The sequence below is a fragment of the Zonotrichia leucophrys genome, chromosome 21 (genome assembly GCF_028769735.1).
Source record: "Zonotrichia leucophrys gambelii isolate GWCS_2022_RI chromosome 21, RI_Zleu_2.0, whole genome shotgun sequence".
Classification (NCBI taxonomy): domain Eukaryota; kingdom Metazoa; phylum Chordata; class Aves; order Passeriformes; family Passerellidae; genus Zonotrichia; species Zonotrichia leucophrys.
This window is the reverse complement of record NC_088190.1, coordinates 4,104,935-4,119,214: the sequence shown is the minus strand read 5'-3', so window position 1 is coordinate 4,119,214 and position 14,280 is coordinate 4,104,935. Positions and strand designations below refer to the sequence as shown.

General features: G+C 56.8%; 2 protein-coding genes across 2 annotated transcripts; both read left to right on the top strand.

Annotated features, from left to right (window-relative positions):
- The first annotated feature begins 165 nt into the window (after window positions 1–165).
- TMEM51 (transmembrane protein 51) lies at window positions 166–11,706 on the top strand. Its single transcript, XM_064730813.1, has 3 exons — window positions 166–369; window positions 8,620–9,037; window positions 10,528–11,706. Exons 2-3 carry the CDS (start codon window positions 8,700–8,702, stop codon window positions 10,937–10,939), a joined length of 750 nt encoding a protein of 249 aa, XP_064586883.1. The 5' UTR covers window positions 166–369; window positions 8,620–8,699; the 3' UTR covers window positions 10,940–11,706.
- A 1,238-nt stretch (window positions 11,707–12,944) lies between these two features.
- On the top strand, window positions 12,945–13,820 carry MRPS16 (mitochondrial ribosomal protein S16). The gene is made up of 3 exons (XM_064730814.1): window positions 12,945–13,078; window positions 13,156–13,413; window positions 13,492–13,820. The coding sequence occupies exons 1-3, from the start codon at window positions 12,967–12,969 to the stop codon at window positions 13,647–13,649; spliced, it is 528 nt and encodes a 175-aa protein (XP_064586884.1). The 5' UTR covers window positions 12,945–12,966; the 3' UTR covers window positions 13,650–13,820.
- Window positions 13,821–14,280: the final 460 nt, after the last annotated feature.

The window sequence follows — 14,280 nt, the reverse complement described above, 5'->3', positions numbered from 1 at the left end:
TGGAAGGTGTCCCTGGACATGGCAGGGATGGGCTTTAAGGTCCTTTCCAACCCAGACCATTCCGGGATCCTTTGAAAGCAGCGATGCGAGGCTGAGATGCATCAAGCAGGGGCTGCAAGTGCTCCGAGGGGGTGACACGATCGGCATCCCCAGTGTGACCCACGCCTGGTTCTGGGGGTCTCCCTGGCAGTTTGTGGGAGTCTCCCTACAGCTTTTGGAAGTCTCGGTTCCGCCCCTCCGCTGCTTCCCGGAACGGAGCCCGGTGCCCGGGGCGGGAGCGGCGGGGCCGGTCCCGGGAAGCGCCGCCCCGGAGGCCGGGCCGGGGAGGGCGGAGCGGCCCCGCCGGACCCACCGCCGCCGCTGCCGGAGGTACGTGGGGCCGGGGGAGCCGGGAGGGGACGGGACCCTCTGTTCGGGGAGCCTTCGGAGCTCTGGGAACGGGAACGGAGCGGGCTGGGCTCAGTCCCAACGGGAACGGCACCGGGAACGGGAACAGGACCAGGAACGGGACTAGAGGGGAGTCGGAGCCGAGTCCGGCTCGGGCTGAGCTGGAATCACTTCCAAAGCTCGGGAAAACACCTACAAAGCGGGGGAAACACCCCTCAAAGCAGGAGCAAACGCCCCTCAAAGCAGGAGCAAACACCCTCAGGAGCAAACACCCTCAAAGCGGGAGCAAACGCCCCCAGAGCGGGGACACGCGTGGGGGAGCGGGAGCGTGAGGGACTGGGAGCGGCGCCGTGTGGGGAGCGGCGGGGCCTTGGGGTCACCCTTGGGGACACCTGGGCTTGGGACACGTCGTCAGCCCTGGCAGGCACCGGGCTGGCCGTGCTGAGAGCGGGGGCAGAGTGGCTGTGCTTTGGGTACCCTTCAGTGGCACTCTGAGGGAGGATCAGCAGCAGGGAGGGCGCCAGGGAATGCCCCCGCCGAACCCGGGCCGGTGCCCACAGGGGCGGCACACGGGTCCCCAGCCCGCCGTGGCCGTGCCCGTCCCCGGGAAGGTGCAGGAGCCGTGTGCGAGCCAGGCTGTCGGGAGAGCAAACAAAGCCAAGGAGAAGGACATTCCCTCAGGTCAGGTCGGGGCCGGGCTGTCCGTGAGCCCAGCGCCGGGGCTCGGCCCTTCCTGTGGTGCCATTGCCGCCCATGGAGGAACGGCCTGGAGCCTTGAGGGGCTCGGCAAACCTGCAAGTGTATCTCGAGCGTGTCCAGAGTGGTTGCCTGCTGATGTTGGTGTTGGATTTTTGGTGGGGATGTGCATCACTGAGCACAGCATAGCTGGTTTTGTTGGGAAGTGTGGATGCTTGAGCAGAATCCAGCAGCTCCATGAGCTTGTCCCGTGTGAGATGGGTCACCCTTGGCTCTGTGTGGTAAACGGAGCCTGGTGAGGTGAAGCTGCACCTGGAGGTGTGGTCCTGGCTTTGCAGCTCCTTAAAGCCTCTCTGGAGCAGACCTAGGCCACTGCCAGATGGGATACTGGCACAACACATCCCTCTACAACAAATCCAAGCATCCTGCATCTGTCCGCAGCCCTGGATGTCCTGGCATGAGAGGCAGAAAGGGAAAACCTCCCAGGTGTCAGCGAAGAACATGTGGGTGTGGGGCTGGTGAGCCCAGCCCTGGACTCGGGTGACTCGGAAGTATGTGAAACGCCTTTGATTTTAGCTGTGTAATTACACGGGCTGGAAAAGCCTTGGGAAGGAGGAATGTTTGGCCACCGGTGCCCTGGAGAGAGCTGAGTGCCAGTGCCTGGCGCCGTGGTGGTGCTGTAGGAGATGCCAGAGGGCCGGGGCTGGGCAGGGCTGTCTGGAGCCTGGGAGGAGGGATCCCTCCAGCAGCCCAGCTGTGTGTCTGCCTCCCCGTGCTGCTCCAGCTTTTCTCATTCCTAGTGTATTTCACAGGCAGAAACTGATGTCAGGGCTCTGTAAAGCAGCTAAATATCCTGTGTGAGCGGTGCAGGTGGCTTGGAGCCATGTAATCCCCAGCAAACCTCCCTCCATATCAAAATACCTGTGCCCACCTTGCGGAACACGGCTGCCCTGAGCCTGGCTGCCCCGTGTCGCTTGGCTGCTCCCTGTCCCCAGGCTGGCTCTGTGCCCTCCAGCATCCCTGCTCACTCCCTTCCTCCCCTGGGAGCTCCCTGGCTGTCCACTGTGGGTTTTCTTTGGTTGGAAAAGCACAGGGAGAGGTGATGCTGTGCTGGGGAAAAACACATTGCTGGAAATCCAGGCAGAGGATGAGGAAGGCGGTGCTGGCGAGGCTGATGGCAGCCAGTGAGAAGTGCCAGCTTGGTGGCTTGCAGGAAGGGGGGATAATCATCCAGGGGCTCCAGAGGTGCTTAAAGCACTCCAGAGGGGCTGGGAGGAAGCAGAAATGCTGGTTCCCCTTTGGAGGACATCAGAAGGGCAGGTGGATAACGCCTCCCCATGCTGGAAGGCTCTGGGTGTGTTTGTCTGGGTGTTATCTGGGGAGAGGTCCCACAACAAAAACCAGGGGGAGGCTGCGGAGGAATGGCTTTATCTCAGCTGAAACAGCAGATTAGAATTTAAAAAAAAAATAAAATTCCAAACTCAGGGGTGCAAAGTGGTGTCCAAAGGAAAGCAGGAAGGAGTGCTGGGATTTTCCCAGGCAGGTGTGCTTTCCCAGGCCTAGGTGCACAAGGAATTCGGCTCCCTGGAGAGAGGGGAGCAGCCCTGTTGCCTGGAAAATAGAACAGATCTTCCCAACAACATCAGAGTGGATGCAAAAGCAAACTTTTACTTTCAGGTACACAATATGGCAAAAATCACACGTGGTATAGTAATTGTACAATTTTTATAAGGTTAGTCGATTATTATACTTATCATATACTCTCCAATTAAAATGTTACTTGATTAGGTAATAATTCCAGGGTCCTGCCACACTGGAAGCAGTCCAGAGGCTTTTTTTTGCTCCACTTTTGTTTTGTCTGGTCCAGATTCTGTTTGGAAAACAGGACATCCTTGTAGTCGATTCTGTTCTTGGAATAAGACTAAACAGCATTTTGGGAAAGTGTATCTAAGGTTAGCTTATTGTTCCTAAATGTAGAGAGGAAAGATAGGAAAAGTACTGGGAGTTACAGCCGTGCATTAACAACCTACAAAGCTATGGAAATATATGGAAAATATTAAATATATGAAAAATATTAAATATATTTTATATGAAATATATGAAAGATATTAAAAGCTAAAAACCCTAGGCATCACCCCAAGCCCCCCTGCCTGGTTTAGCAGAGCTGGGCGTGGGAGCATTCGTGTGGCAGTAGTTCCCAGAGGCTGGAGCAGGAAAAGCCCCAGGACAGTGTTTACACAGCAACCAGGACCCAGCCAGGGCTCACTGACCTGCCCAGAGCGGTGCCAGCGTGGCCTGGGTGCCCACGGCAGCATTGTCCCCAGAACAAATGGCAATGTCCTGAAACACAGACGTGGAAGGACTCCCTGTCCCTGTGCATTGCCACTGGATGGAAATAATGGAATTATGGGGAGCAGCAGTGTGGGAGGCAGATTCCTGTATCTCAGTGGCAAAGGCCGAGGTGGTGGCTGCTGCACAGCCCTGATTGCAGCCCTGCAGTTTGGCTACCGTGCCCTGTGTGATCTGTGCCACCTCAGAAACCCTTGGCAGCCGTGCCCACAGTTCCCAGGGACAGGTGCACATGGCTTGGGAATGGCCAGGCACAGCTTTGTGGAAATGGGGGTTTTGTGGGTCACTGTTGTTCTGCTGTGGAGGCCACGGCCAGCTGGGTGGATTGCAGCACTCTGAGCCTGGGAATGGGCTTTGCCCTTGTTGGGCAGGAAGTGCCAGAGCTGGGGGCCCTGGGCTGCCTCTGAGTGGGAGAGCCTTGGGCAAGGTTTGAGGAAAACATCACTGTTCCCTACAAGGTACAGCTCTGAGGAGGGGTTGTTAAAAATTAAATTTAAGAAAGAGGGTAAAATAACTGTTAAGTGTCTGTAGGGAATGCTGTGGGCAATGGAGATGTGGATGTGTTCTTTTGTGCTCCAGGCAGGAAGGGTAAGCAAAATGTGGGAAAGCCCTGATAGTCTGTGTGGGGCTGTCCCTGCAGATTCCTATTCCCTGGTGAGATGCTCTGAAATGGGCTGGGATTTGTCCAAAAGATCAGAAATTGGCTAAATCAGCAGCAGTGCTTATTTTGTGACTCAGCTGGGTTTCTCTGGCTATTCCCTGCATCCCTGGGCTGCAGCTGGCCAGAAACACCCCTGCTCCTGGGGCAGGGGGAACAGGGGAGCAAAAAGGGACAAAAAGAGAGAAACCACAGCAGGGAGCTGGAAGCTGATGGTTTTAAAGATCCCTTCCAAACCCAAACATTCTGGGACTCTGTGAAAATACCTCCCAAGTCCTGACCTGTTGCTTTTTAGAGCCCCACATGGAGTTTTGTGTCCCTGGTGGGTTGAGCCCCTGTGTAACACACGAGGCTGTGGCCATTGCAGGAAAAGCTCCTGAGGATGTGCCTGGCCAGCAATTAGCAGGGAAGGAGGTTAATGAGCAGGTTCTCTGGGTGCAAGCATGAAGATGAAGGGAGAGCCTTGTAATCTAACAGAGAGGAGACTGGAATCTTTGGATGGTTGGAGAACAGGTTCATTTCCCCCCAGAATTTTCCAGAACATGAGTTGTGCGACTGGTGGTGCAGTCCCAGCCTGGTTTTTGGAGGCAGCTCTGAGGGGCTGTGTCTCTATGGGGGTGAGGAAGCCCTGGAGCTCATCCCGTGTCTGGTGAGTGCATCGGGGCTCGCCCTGTTCCCTGCGCTGCAGCCTCCCCTCCCGCCATCCCGTGACAAAGGTGCTGCTGCTGGAGCGTGAGTGGGACGGTGATGTCATGGCAGGGAAAAATCCAAAGGTTGCGGAGGGCAGAGGAGCGCGGGCGCTGTGAGGGCACCAGGGGGTGTCGGGCTTCCTCCTGAGGCACCAGCGGGGCCTCAGCTCCTCCCGGGGCACCGGGGTGGGGAATGGATCCGGGCTGAGCCTGCCGGGGGTCTGTGTGCCATGGAGGGAAGCTGTTCCTGCTGCTGCTCCGCCCGGCAGCCGTGCCAAAGCCTTGGGGGCATGTGGTGCTGAGAACGGGCTTATCCCGAACCTTCCCGTGCCCGGTTAGCAGGGGGAGATGTCGCAAGAGCATCCCGGAAGGCTCCGGAGCTGCAGGAGTAGGGCAGAGGTGCGGGAAGCCCGGAGGAGGTGTGGGTGCCCCCGGGCTTGTGCTGGAGGAGTTTAATGGTTTGGAGATCCTGGTGTAAATCATTGCCAGGGCAGGGAACGGGCAGGGAATGGATGGAGGGGTCTGGTTTGCAGGGAAAGGGAAGGAGGTCTAGGGGCTGATAAACTCAGGCATTGCTCGCCAACCTGATGTGGGCACACTTTTTACAGGGCCTGCTGTGAAAGGACAAGGGGAGATGATTCTAAAGTCAAAGAGGGATAATTTGGACTGGATATTTAGGAAGAAATTCCTGTGAGGGTGGTGAGGCCCTGGCACAGGGTGCCCAGAGAAGCTGTGGCTGCCCCATCCATAGGAGTATTCAAGGCCAGGTTGGATGAGCTTGGAGCAACCTGGGATAGTGGAAGCAGCCCCTGCTGATGGCAGGGGGTGGGATGAGATGAGCTTTAAGGCTCCTCCACCCCAAACCATTCTGTGGTGCTGGGATGAGGTTCCAGGCAGGGTTGGAGCTGAGCAGAGGCAGCAGCAGCTCCTTCCCGGGATCCTGACGTCAGGGCACTGCTGGAGCAGAGATAGGAACGGCTCTGGGAAGCAGGAGAGCAGCTAATTCAATGGAGAAATAGACTGGAATAGCAAGTCTCCTCTTTAATCTGATTGCTGGCCTGATGGGTAGCACTGCAATGGATCTGTAAAAAACTTCCAGGCACAGGGGTGACGTAGGAGCTGAAATCCTGCCCATTTCCAGGGCTGGGGTGCCTGAGGGGAGGCACAGAGGCGGTGAGCAGGCACAGAGATTTGGATACCATGGGTGGATGTGACCAGCCATGGGTGTGTTCTGTGCCCACCCTGGGTGCAGTGCGGTTTTCCTGCCCCGAGGCCATCACAGCTGTTCTCGAGTGAAGGCTTGGCTGGCTGATGTGTTTGTGGCAAGGATGGGAGCTCAGCTGGATCATCAGGTGAGGGAAAAACTCCACAGGGCTCAAGCAGAGAGCAAAACCTTTGTGTGGGAGGGCAGAGAGCAGGGCTGGTACCACCAGTGGCAGGCCTGGAAGTGTTTGGGTGGGAGGATGGCTCTGGGAATCCAGCTGAGGACATTCTGAGTGCTTTCCACATCCTCAACAGCTGCTCACTGCGATGGAATTACAGCTGGGCTCAGTGGGTTCCTTCTCCAGAGCACAGAGAACAGGAACCTGTGCTGGAGCTGGCAAGGCAGGGAATGATGGGCTTGTCCCTGCCTGCCTGTGGCAGCTCCCACTGCGCTGGGATCAGCAGCTCCTGGCTGTCCCAGAACCCCAAAAAACCACGAGGGACCAGACTTTACCCTGCCCAGAGCCCTGTGGGGCCAGGGCTGTGTGCAGAGGGGCTGGGACACCCCCCTGGAGCCTCCCCAGCCGTGCTGGGGCACAGGCAGTGGGCAGGGAGGTTCCTCTGCAGGTTCCTCCTCCCCAGGCTGGCGTGCGAGTCTTTTCCTGCTGCACTCCCTTGTGTTCTATTCTGGCCCTTGACCCTGCAAACTGGGCGTGCACTCAAGCTAAACAAGCAAACATGAAACTTCTGAGCTCGGGAGGGTTGAGCTGAAGGGTGTGAGGGGGTGTGTGGATACAGCACCACTGACAGCACAGACCACAGCCCCTCCAGCCCAACCTGCATAAAGAAGCCAGGGAGGGAAGGAGAGATCCCTGACACGGCACATCCACAGACCTGCAGGGCTCACTGGGCTGGAGATGGGGCAGCTCTGCTGTGAGGATGCAAGCTGCCCACCCATGGGTCACTGGACCAGAGGCCAGGGAGGCAAGCAGGCAGGAAATGCGGCTCTGGGTGTTTATTTTTGGAAATCGAGCACATTTGTGACTGGTGATTGGAGAACAGTCAGAGGAGGAGTTCCCACCCGTGGCCTGGCTGGCTGGGAGTGTTCTGCTCGACATCCCTGAGGGATGCATGGGGCACTCAGCACCAGTGTGTGCTGCTCCAGGGAGGGTGAGAGCCGGCCTGGAGTGAGCCTGAGCCCTGCCAAGGGCTCTCCATCCTGTCAGCCCTTGCCAGCAGCAGCCAGGGGAAGCCACAGGGTCGAGCTGGATGGGAGGGAGGCAGTTTTGGTTTCTGTTCTCTGGGCTGGAAGGCATTCCAGGGCAGGCAGCCAGTGCTGTGAGGAGCCCTGCTCACTCCCAAACAGGGGGAGAGGAGAAGCTGCTCAGCTAGAGGGGTGTTGCTGAGCATTTCCAGGTTGGTTTGTATTGGCAACAGCTCTTGAAATCGATTTTGATGGCCTTCTTTTGGTGCTGTGAAGCTGTCAGTTATCACACTCCTAAGCACAGGCAACCTAAGCCCTTAGCAAACATCAGTGATTGGATGGCTTTCAAAGGTTGGTGGATATTACAGCTGAGAAAGTAGAGAAGGATGGGGATGAGGAAGGATCCAGGAAGGATCTACCCTGCTCCATCCTGCCATGAACTCCTCAGCCTGAGGAGAGATGGCTGAGCTTTGTGAGATGCTCAGGCTCAGGGAGTGGTGCTTGGGGCAATGGGTGGTTTGGTAGATGGGGGTTTATCAATACCAATGACAGGAGTTTAGGTGGGATGATTAAGGAGAAGGTAAATCATGAAGTAAGCATGATAAAAAATCAGGGGCTGGGGTTTAGTTGAGGCACACAATTAAGGAGGGGGAGAGGCCTCTTTCTTTAGCTTAAAAGGCCAATGCTGGTGTGACCGTGTTCACAGGGGTCCAAGGAAGAGGGAAGGGATGAGGATCTGACTCCATGTTTCAGAAGGCTTGATTTATTATTTTATGATATATATTGTATTAAAACTATACTAAAAGAATAGAAGAAAATATTTCATCAGAAGGCTAGCTAAGAATAGAAGAAGAAAGAATGAATAACAAAGGCTTGTGTCTCGGACAGAAAGTCTGAGCCAGCTGACTGTGATTGGCCATTAATTAGAAACAACCAACATGGGCCAATCAAAGATCCAGCTGTTGCATTCCACAGCAGCAGATAACCATTGTTTACATGTTGTTCCTGAGGCCTCTCAGCTTCTCAGGAGGAAAAACATAAGGAAAGGATTTTTCATAAAAGATGTCTGTGACATGCTGGCTCATAGCTCCTTAATGCTTAGGATGATACTAGAGAGGATCAGCTTGAGATTCCAGTGGATAAACTGGTGCTGTGGTGGCTGCAGAGCCTTTGCTGTGTGCCATGCACTCACCACTCTCATGTGGAGGAGTTTTGGACTGAGGTGGTGAGGGATGGGAGAGCACCTTGTTGTGTCGTTATGAGCATGTATGGGGTGTGTGAGGCAGTGAGTAGGATTGTGCTCCTGTGAGGATAATCCTGAAGGCAGATCAGCTGAAAAGTGTGATTACAATAGTGAGCTCTGCTGTGAGGGTTGTTGGTGATGGAGTGGTGATGGAGTCACACCCTGTTTTGGTTTTTCCCCGTGTCCCCAGAGCTCTGATGCCAGCAGGGCCGCAGCCGCCGTGCCCCGAGCCATGCGGTGACAGCGACGAGGGCACAGCCCCCCGCAGCCATGGCCCAGTCCCGGGCCAACGGCTCCCACTACGCCCTGACGGCCATCGGGCTGGGCATGCTGGTGCTGGGCATCATCATGGCCGTGTGGAACCTGGTGCCCGGCTTCGGGCCCCCCGACAAACCCGGCGGCAACAGCAGCAAACCCGAGCGCGGCTCCGGCGGCATCCTCAGGAGCAAAACCTTCTCGGTGGCCTACGTGCTGGTGGGGGCCGGGCTGCTGCTGCTGCTGCTCTCCCTGTGCCTCAGCGTGCGCGACAAGAAGAGGCAGAGCCAGGAGCTCTCCGTCGGCCACGTGCAGCGCCAGGTGTCCACAGAGCCCTCGCAGCAGGAGGACAGGTGAGGAGGGGCTGGGGACAAAGGGTGGGAATGAAGCCAAGGGATGTTGTCACTCAGGAGGATCTGGAGTGTCACTCTGATTTTTTAAGATTTTCTAAGCCTTCTGATGTTTATGTTCTTGTAGTGAACTTTATCACACACTTGCTGTAAATAACTCATTGTTTTGCATTGTTTTATAGAAGAAGAGAAAGTTGATAGACTGTTGGTTTGTCCAGTGTCATTGGAGAAGTGGCACTGTCACTCTTAGAAAACTATAAATGTTGGAGTCAGAAAATAAACTTCCCTTTTTTCTTCACCTTGAGAGCAGCAATGTGAGCTCGTGTTCTTTCGTGTCCTACAGCGACATCGGAGGAAGGCAGCCTGTGCTGAAATAAGGAAGCACAGACCATAGTGAGGGTTTTGGTGTGTCCTGGAGCTGGGAAAGGAATGAGCCCGGCTGCATTTGTGCAGCTGTGAGTGGAAGGGAGCCCTGTTGGTGTGTGAGGTGGGGTCTGGGCAGAGCTGAGGCCAGGGCAGCATGGGGAGAGGTGCCACTGCTGGGCTGGCACACAGGAGTGAGCTGAGGGAATCTGAGCAGGGTCCTGGGTGACACAGAGAGCAGCCAGATGGCACATAATGGAGAAGTTTCTGGTGGGGTGGGGTGGTTTTATCCTTCCCTCTCCATCCCCTTCCCAAATGAAGCTGTGCTACCCAAATGTAACTCATCATGCAGGAGAGGGGCTGGCTCTGCCTGGCTGGGTGCAGCCAAGGTGCCAAAGAGCCTTGGAGTTTAGACCTGGTGAAAGTCTGCAGGGCTCAGCTGTTTGCTCAGGGAGTTGTGTGGGGCAGAGCAAAGGCTGCTGCCACAGCAGGCACAGGCTGGACAAACACAGGCACAGGGGAAGGGCTCCCTGTGCAGGGAGAGAGGGGAGCACTGAGACTGTGTGGGGTGCAGGGGGACAGGAGGGGACAATGGCTCTGCTGCCTCTGGTCTGCAGATCCTCAGAGAAAACTGATTTTTTATGTTTAATTGGAAAGTTAACTTCAGAATGCCAAAGAAATGGCAAGTATTGTGTGCAGGTACCTGTGCATAGATGGTGGCATAGAGTTCAATCTCTTTGCAGAAAAACCTGAGGTACCCAACCCATAAGACATCAGAATGACAAAGACAGAGGGGTGGTGTCCTTTTCCAATGTATTTTGACTGATTTTTGTGAGTGGAGGAGAGGAGAGAAACTGATGTTCTCTTGAGGGAAGAAATCACTGCTGGGCAATAGAAAAGGGTCTGTGGGCAGAGAAAGTGATGATGAAATATGGCCATAAGTCACAAGAAAATAAAATCTGTCTGAACCTAGGTGGGGTCACTATTTATTCTGTCAAGCAAAAGGAAACTGGCATATAATGGAGAAGGGCAAAAACTATTTCTGGTGGGGTGGGGTGGTTTTATTCTTCCCTCTCCATCCCCTTCCCAAACGAAGCTGTGCTACCCACACTTAACTCTTTCCCCTCCAGCCAAGAAGAGGATGAAGACGTCTCCTCGCAATACTACGTGCCCAGCTACGAGGAGGTGATGAACACGGGCTACTCGGAGCCCAGAGACTCGGACAGGAGCAACAGGCTCAGCGTGGCGCTGCCCTCGTACGAGTCGCTGGCGGGGCTGGAGGAGGGCGGGGCGGCGCCGGGGGCGGCGGGCGCGGAGCCCGGCCCGGAGCGGCCGCCCAGCCGGCACAGCTCCCGCCTCAGCAAGCGCCTCAAGCCCCTCAAGGTGCGCAGGATCAAGTCCGAGAAGCTGCACCTCAAGGACATCCGGCTCAACCTGGCACAGGGCAACAGCAGCGTCCCCATCACCATAGAGCCCCTCACCCCCCCGCCCAAGTATGAGGAGATCCAGGAGAAAATGCCCGTGGGCCAGCAAATGCCTTAAAAATATAGAGGAATCTGTGATGCTGCTTGGTTGAGGGTTTTTTAAAACCCACCGTGCCCAGAGGGGGTTGGTGTGTGGGGGCAGCAGCAGCCAGGGCTGCCTGGAAGCTGCCACGTGGAGGACGTGCTGTGGCACAAGGATGGGACTCCTTTTCCCTGGGACTGTGGGGAAAGAAACCTGAACACCACAATTCTGCTGCTGTGAAGTAAATGAAGGCTGGACATGCCAAAAGTGTCACTTGTGGTGTTTGAAATGAGACCACCCAGTGCATCCCTCATCTCCTCTCCCTCTCTCTTCCTGCAAGACTTTTCCAAGCCACCAAACTGATGTTGCAGAAGGATTTTCCAAGTGGAAAAGTGAAATGTTTCTTTTTTTGGATGTCTTTTCTTTCTGAGGAAGGGGAAGCACATTGCCAGAGAAGCACCAGGGCTCTCCCTGGCTCCCAGCTGGGCTGGGCTGGTGGCCCTGAGCCAGCCCTGACTCCTGCCAAGGTCTCTGCTGGCTGCTGGGGAGCAGCTGAACGGGGAGAGGATGGATCTCTGAAAGGGGAGAGGAAGGATCTCTGAAAGGGGAGAGGATGGATCTCTGAAAGGGGAGAGGATGGATCTCCTGCCTTGCTGCCTTCCCTGCTGTGTTCTGTGCTCCATTCGAGGCAAGGGGGTGACTCTGGGGGGCTGGGGGTGCCAGAGCCAGGGGTGGAACCACTGCTGAGCATCCTGTGCAGGCAGGCTGGTCTGAATAAATGTTTTGTATGTTGTGTTTGCTGTGTGCTTTGTACATTGTGTGTGTGTGTTGTGTACATTTTGTGTGTGTTTTGTACATCGTGTGTGTGTTGTGTACTCGTGCATGGTTGGCCCTTCCCAAGGTTTCTGATCCACCAGCAGATGCTGCTCCATGGGCATCCCCACCTCCAGCACAGAGCTGTGTTCTGCTGCCAGGATTGTTGCTTGGGAAAAGAAGAGGAAAACCCTGAACTGAACAAAGCAAAGAGGAAAAGCTCAGCCAGGCAGGCAGCAGCATGGCCAAGGTTTCCAAGGCTACTGCAGCCACCCTGCCAGCTGGGACAGGGCTGCTTTTGGGGTCATTTTGTGCAATTCTGGTGCTTGAGTTGGTTGAACCACTCGTGGCTCAGGTTGTGTTGGGTGAGAGGTTCCTGAAGGAGAAGTTGGTTTCTTGGGAAGCCTTTCCAAAGCACTCAGGGTGTTTCCAGCTGGAATCCGACACCAGGAGCATCAGGAGCCCCAGAGGGGCCGACATCGTCCTGCAGGTGGGGCTGAGGCAGCTGAGCATCCTAAAACGGGAGGGGGATGGAGGGAAGGGATGTGCACAGTGTGCAGGTACCAGTTTGTGCTGGGATTGACAGCCAGGAAAGGGGCTTGGCAAGGCAGGGATGAACCTGGAGCCACCTCCAGCAGCGTCCCCTGCCTGTCCCTCACCCGCTCCCAGTCTGCAGGGGGAGCAGAGCGCGGTGCAGCCCTGGAATTCTCCTCCTCAGCAGCTTCATCCTTCAGGCCTTAACTCCCCTCAGGGCACCTTTGTCAGCAGCTGCCAGGTCGGGGTGAGGCCGGGGCACATCTCCAGGGAAAGGCGCCCAGCAGAGCTGGGTCGGTGCTGCTGCCAGGGAAGGCTCCAGAAGCAGGAACTCGCTCCCAGCTCCTCTGGGCAATCCTCGGGAAAGGCGAGGCGGCACAAAGGTAAAGCTGGAGCTCCCTCTGCTGAAGAAACTGGGGCAGTTTGGTAGGGAAGAGGAAAAGCGTGGGATAGAGATGCACTGGCTAAGGTAGATCTGGATTTCTTATATTCTAAAACCCTGTGTATGATGCAGCAGATACGGGGGGTTATTTTAAAATAAATTTTTATAGAAAGCGCCGTTATTTGCCAATAGATATAAAAATTACAAACTCTGCAGTTTCAGTATTTTACACACGCGCGCACGGTCCCTGTGAATGTCCAGGTATTTTGGGGCCGTACCCTCCTTTCCTGGGGAGTCCGTGCTCCGCAGAATCGCTGTGACGTGGGGCTGCCCAATGACGTCATCCCCATGGACTCCAACTCCCGGCAGCCATCGCGCGGCTTCCTTCCGCTTACGTCATCTGTGCGCGCCGCGCGCGGGCCGTGCCGCCGCCATGGTGCAGCTCGGTGAGTGCGGCGGGCCCGGAGCGGCCCCGCTGGGCCCGGCCCGGCCCGGCCGTGACCGCCCCGCGCTCTCTCCGCAGGGAGCCGCCTCCTGAGGGGCCGCGGCGGCCACGTCATCATCCGCTTCGCGCTGGGGGGCTGCACCAACCGCCCGTTCTTCCGCATCGTGGCGGCCAACAGCCGGCGCGCCCGCGACGGGAAGTACCTGGAGCAGCTCGGCTGCCTGGACCCGCTGCCCAACGCGCACGGCGAGAAGGTGGCGGGGCTCAACCTGGAGCGGCTGCGCTACTGGCTGGGCTGCGGCGCGCAGCTCTCCCGGCCCGCCGAGAAGCTCCTGGGTAGGCCTGGGGGGAGCGGGGATGGAAGGGGCGGGCGGGCCGCGCTCGGTGCCGCGCTCACCGCCTCTCACCGGGCAGGGCTGGCGGGGTTCCTGCCGCTGCACCCCATGACGGTGACCGGCGCCGAGAGGCTGCGCCGGCGGCGACAGCGCGAGCAGCAAACAGAGGCTGCGCCTGCGGACGGCTCGGCCGAGACCGGCACCGACACCGGAACCGGTACCGGAACCGCGCCCTGACACGGCCCGGCCGGGAGGGTCCCGAGCGGCCCCGGACTGCTCCGGCCTGGGACCTCTCCGGCCCGGGACTGCTCTCACCCGGTGCTGCACTGGCCCGGGACTGCTCCGGCCTTCCCGGGCCCGAGCTCTCCCGCCCTGTCGGTCCCATTAAAGCGTTACCTCTGCACTCTGCACCGGCCCTCTGCTGCTTTCTCCTCTCGGTCAGGGCTCGCCGTTGCCCCGTGTGGTGCCTGGAAGAGCCTTTGCTGAACTCCCCAGCTGTGCCGCTGTTTCCCGGTGCTCTCCCAGCTGCCCTGCCCTGCTCCTCCTGTCAGAGTTCTGACCCCTGGCTGTGCTTCACTGTAACAGCAGGGCAGCGGCTCAGGGCAAGCCTGGCACAGACAGATGCAGATACAAGTGCAGCTGGTTTTCTGCTTACTCTCCAGAGAGGTTCTGGGGCTGTTTGTTCATTTAAAAGCAAAAGAGAAAGATTTCAGTCTCCTGTAACTCACTGCCCCAGTCCCTCTTTACAAGTCCTGCTGTTTAATCCCATATTTGACCCCTTTCCAAGAGACAAGAAACCCACCCAAGTCTCTCCTACCTTAGATGGACCCCTGAGCTTTTGGGGTTTCCTTTGTGCAGCACTTAAATG

Excerpts from the sequence above, each read along its gene's own strand:
- TMEM51 (XM_064730813.1), top strand. The coding sequence starts at position 8,700 with ATGGCCCAGTCCCGGGCCAACGGCTCCCACTACGCCCTGACGGCCATC. Across the intron at positions 9,038-10,527 it reads CCCTCGCAGCAGGAGGACAG|CCAAGAAGAGGATGAAGACG; the intron begins GTGAGGAGGGGC and ends TTTCCCCTCCAG.
- MRPS16 (XM_064730814.1), top strand. The coding sequence starts at position 12,967 with ATGACGTCATCCCCATGGACTCCAACTCCCGGCAGCCATCGCGCGGCT. Across the intron at positions 13,079-13,155 it reads CGCCGCCATGGTGCAGCTCG|GGAGCCGCCTCCTGAGGGGC; the intron begins GTGAGTGCGGCG and ends CTCTCTCCGCAG. Across the intron at positions 13,414-13,491 it reads GCCCGCCGAGAAGCTCCTGG|GGCTGGCGGGGTTCCTGCCG; the intron begins GTAGGCCTGGGG and ends CTCACCGGGCAG.